The sequence below is a fragment of the Mandrillus leucophaeus genome, unplaced genomic scaffold (genome assembly GCF_000951045.1).
Source record: "Mandrillus leucophaeus isolate KB7577 unplaced genomic scaffold, Mleu.le_1.0 Scaffold114, whole genome shotgun sequence".
In the NCBI taxonomy this organism is placed as follows: domain Eukaryota; kingdom Metazoa; phylum Chordata; class Mammalia; order Primates; family Cercopithecidae; genus Mandrillus; species Mandrillus leucophaeus.
The window spans coordinates 5006208-5010192 of NW_012099654.1; the positions used below are offsets into that span (position 1 = coordinate 5006208).

The following is a 3985-nucleotide window of genomic DNA, read 5'->3' on the forward strand; positions in this document are numbered from 1 at the left end:
ATAATATGTTCACACACTACTTATATGAGTGAAGTGAGTGTTTCTGAGTCCAGAAATTACACAGTTAAAAAAAATACTGAGGGAAATATAAAAACCAGACTTTAAAATAGGAGCCAACCAGTTTTAAAAGGCTCCATGCAAATACTTGAACTAGACAGTAATGCTCAGTGTGTTGTTTTTAAAAAGCCTTAACTCAATAGCAAGAAAAACATTTCTCCCCACTTCAGTCACATGGTTTGGAGTTAAGAAAGGGCCCCTTGGACCTGAAGCCCAGTGCTTAGCAACTTACGTAAAGAGGTGCTTCGCTGCAGCTCAACTCCATGGCTTTCGCATCTGCAATGAAAATAGTAAACAAGAGCAGTTATTGCAGGAGGCCCCATGGAACCCACCAGCTGAGCTCTCCCTGTCCTGCCTGCAGTTATCAACATTGTGGAGGGAGGAGCAAACTCATTAGATAGGAAAACTGCAGAGACAAAATATAAAAGAATGAAGGACTAACATGCTATCTAAATAACATATCCTCTCGAGAACACAATATGATGGCCTCTCAAAAAATTACATGTAGAATTGCCATATGACTTAGCAATTCTACTTCCAGGTATATACCCAAAGAATTGAAAGCAGGGACTCAAACAGAAATTTTTATACCTATGTTCATAGCAGCATTATTCACAATAGCCAAAAGACAGGAAAAAAAACAAATGTCCACTGACAGATGGATAATCAAAATGTGGTATACACATGCAATGGAATATTATTCAACCTTAAAAAGAAACAAAATTCTAGTACGTGTTATAACATGAATGAGCCTTAAAGACACTACGCTAAGTAAAATAAGCCAATCACAAAAGGACAAATACTGTATGATTTGACTGAAATGAGGTATCTAGATAGTCAAACTCATAGAAAAAGAAAGTAGAATAGAGATTACCAGAAGCTGGACGTTGGGGAGAATGGAGAGTTATTTAATGTCTATAAAGTTTCAGTTTGGAAAGACAAAGAAGTTCTGGAGATGGCTGGTGGGGGTGATGGTTGCACAACAATGTGAATGTACCTAGTTCCACTGAGTTGTACCTAAAAAAATGGTTCAAATGGTAAGTCTTGTATATATTATCAAAATAAAAAAATCATAGTAATTATAGTACATGTCGTGTCTACATGAAGCAAAATAATTTGTATTTGAAAAAATATATATCCCACCATCTTATTATTTTATATTAGTTTCCACACATATGGAAACCCTGTGACCCCAGACACTATCCCATAGACTGCTCCTAAAATAAAAATATTTCAGAAAGCCAAGAAAGGTCAACATAAGCATGTTGAAAGTTTCACCTGTGTTCATCGCTTGGCTCACAGGTAATTCCAAAGTCAGAGTCCACTTTTGGCCAGGTGAGGCAGAACAGCACAGTGACAAGATAGTTCTATTGCCTCCCTTACACAGAGGGCCAGAGAGTTCAGCTGCATGATTGCATGGGTAGGATGCAGCCCACTGTCAAGCTAACCAACCTCTCTGCCAGGTGTGTGCACCTGGATCTGCTTCTGGGTGTGCCTGCCCCTTTAAAATAGCACAGATGGATGGATAAACAAAATGTGGTGTGTACATACAGTGGAATGTTATTCAGCCTTAAGAAGGAATATAATTCCAACAAATGCTACAACTGGACAAGCCTTGACAACATTACCCTAAGTGAAATAACTCAGACAGAAAGGACACATACTATATGATGCCAGTTATATGAGGTACCTAGAGTAATCAAACGTGAGTTTGACATGAGAAGCAGAAAAAAAATGATTGGTAGTTGCCGGGGTGGGGCACACAGTAGTGTATTGTTTTTGGATATGGACTTTCAGTTTTGCATAGATGAAAGTGTTCTGGAGATGCACAATGGTTATGGTTTCACAGCAATGCGAATATACTTACCACTACTGGCCTGTGTTAAAAATGGTTAAGATAGTAATTTTTATGTTGTCTATTTTGCCACAATTAAAAATTTTAAAGTAAACAAATAGCACTTAGAAACTTGTTTCCTACTTAGAAAAAACAAAAAAACCCAGCATCACTCACTGAACACCAACTGTGGGCCAGGTATTACACAAAGATAATAAAGACATGCCTTCTGGGTCTGCCAGAAAGTGGTCCAGCCTTCAAGGAGTTCCAAGCTGAACAAAAGAGAATGAAAGATTGAGAGACAGGGAGGAGCAGGTTGCATGAGAATTCTAAATGGGGCAGACAGGGAGACTCACTTGTCCCTGCACCCTTGCCTCCCTCCCACTGCACACTTGAGGCCTGGGTTCTGCTCCTTAGGCCAAGCCTGGCTCTGCAACCTCTGCCTCCCAGGTTCAGGCGATTCTTATGCCTTAGCCTCCCAAGTGGCTGGCATTACAAGTGTGCACCACCATGCCCAGCCTCAGCCCTGCTGCAGTAATTTAGGGGCTTCTCTTAAGAACGAATTGTGGGGCTGGGCACAGTGGCTCACACCTGTAATCCCAGCACTTTGGGAGGCTGAGGTGGGTGGATCACCTGAGGTCAGGAGTTCAAGACCAGCCTGACCAACATGGTGAAACCCCATATCTACTAAAACACAAAAATTAGCTGGGCATGGTGGCAGGCACCAGTAATCTCAACTACTCTGGAGGCTGAGGCAGAAGAATCACTTGAACCTAGGAGGCAGAGGTTGCAATGAGCTGAGATTGTGCCATTGTACTCCAGTCTGGGCAATAAGAGTGAAACTTCATATCAAAAAAAAAAAAAAGAATGAATTGTGACATTTAGTACAGTAATCCCCAAAGGATACACTTGGCAAGAAAGCGAATATGAAAAGTTCTATTTTTAGGTATTTTTTATAAAACAATTTAAGTTTTACTAATACTTCATACACACACTGGTGATAGCACCCTCCTAGGTCCTAAGTCATGTTTCCTAAGACATCTTGAGAGATGACTGAGGGTCCTACAAGGCAGAGGGTTTGACAACAGGGCCCTTCTCAGCCCTCAATTTTATTTAAAATATCATGTCCTGTGGCAGTTTATGTGGACCCACTTAAATGGGTTTATAGATTATAATAATCCATTTATTATTGTTACTATTTGAAACAGTATCACTCTGTCATCCAGGCTGGAATGCAGCCGTACAATCATAGTTCACTGTAACCTTGATATCCTGGGCTCAAGCGATCCTCCTGCTTCAGGCTCCCACATGGTTAAGATGATAGGTGTGCTAACTTGTATTTTTTTTTTTTTTTTTTGTAGAGATAGGGTCTTGCTACATTGTTTAGGTGGTCTCAAACCCCTGGCCTCAAGCGATCCTCCTGCCTTGGCCTCCCACAGTGCTGGGATTACAGAAAATAATCAATTTTTTTTTTTTTTAGACAGAGTCTCGCTCTATTGCCCAGGCTAGAGTACAGTGGCATGATCTCGGCTCACTGCAAACTCTGCCTCCCAGGTTCAACCAATTATTGTGCCTTAGCCTAGCAAATAGCTGGCATTACAGGCATGCACCACCATGCCCAGCTAATTTTTGTATTTTTTAGGAGAGATGAGGTTTCACTATGTTGGCCAGGATTGTCTCCAACTCCTGACCTCAAGTGATCTGCCTGCCTCAGCTTCCCAAAGTTCTAGGTTTACAGGTGTGAGCCACCATGCCCAGCCTATATTCATCAATTTTTAATGAAACTAACTTTACAAACCAGAGTGTGAGAAACTTCAAATTAAAGATAATACTAACAAGAATATGAAAGAACTGAGACTCCTATTCCAAATATAAATTGTTCACCAGCCACCCATAAAATAAAAATAATGGCCAACTCAGGAACATCAATAAGCTGATCCCTCCAAAATTCTAAATTATCAAGAAGGCATTTAAAAAATTAATTTATATCCACTAGCACATACTATGATCCTCATCTTAAATGTCTGCTGCACTTCAATATATTAGCAATTTGTCATCTATGTTTATAGTCATGCCTTATACAATTCCAGTCTT

At 40.2% G+C, this 3985-nt stretch overlaps 1 protein-coding gene across 1 annotated transcript in view; it reads right to left on the minus strand.

Annotated features, from left to right (window-relative positions):
• The window catches only part of ARHGEF28 (Rho guanine nucleotide exchange factor (GEF) 28), a 328572-nt gene that overhangs the window by 261025 nt on the left and 63562 nt on the right, over positions 1–3985 (minus strand). The window contains exon 2 of the mRNA XM_011996705.1: positions 290–333. Within this exon, the coding sequence (XP_011852095.1) occupies positions 290–322 (33 nt within the window). The 5' untranslated portion in view covers positions 323–333. The remainder of the gene's footprint in view (positions 1–289; positions 334–3985) is intronic.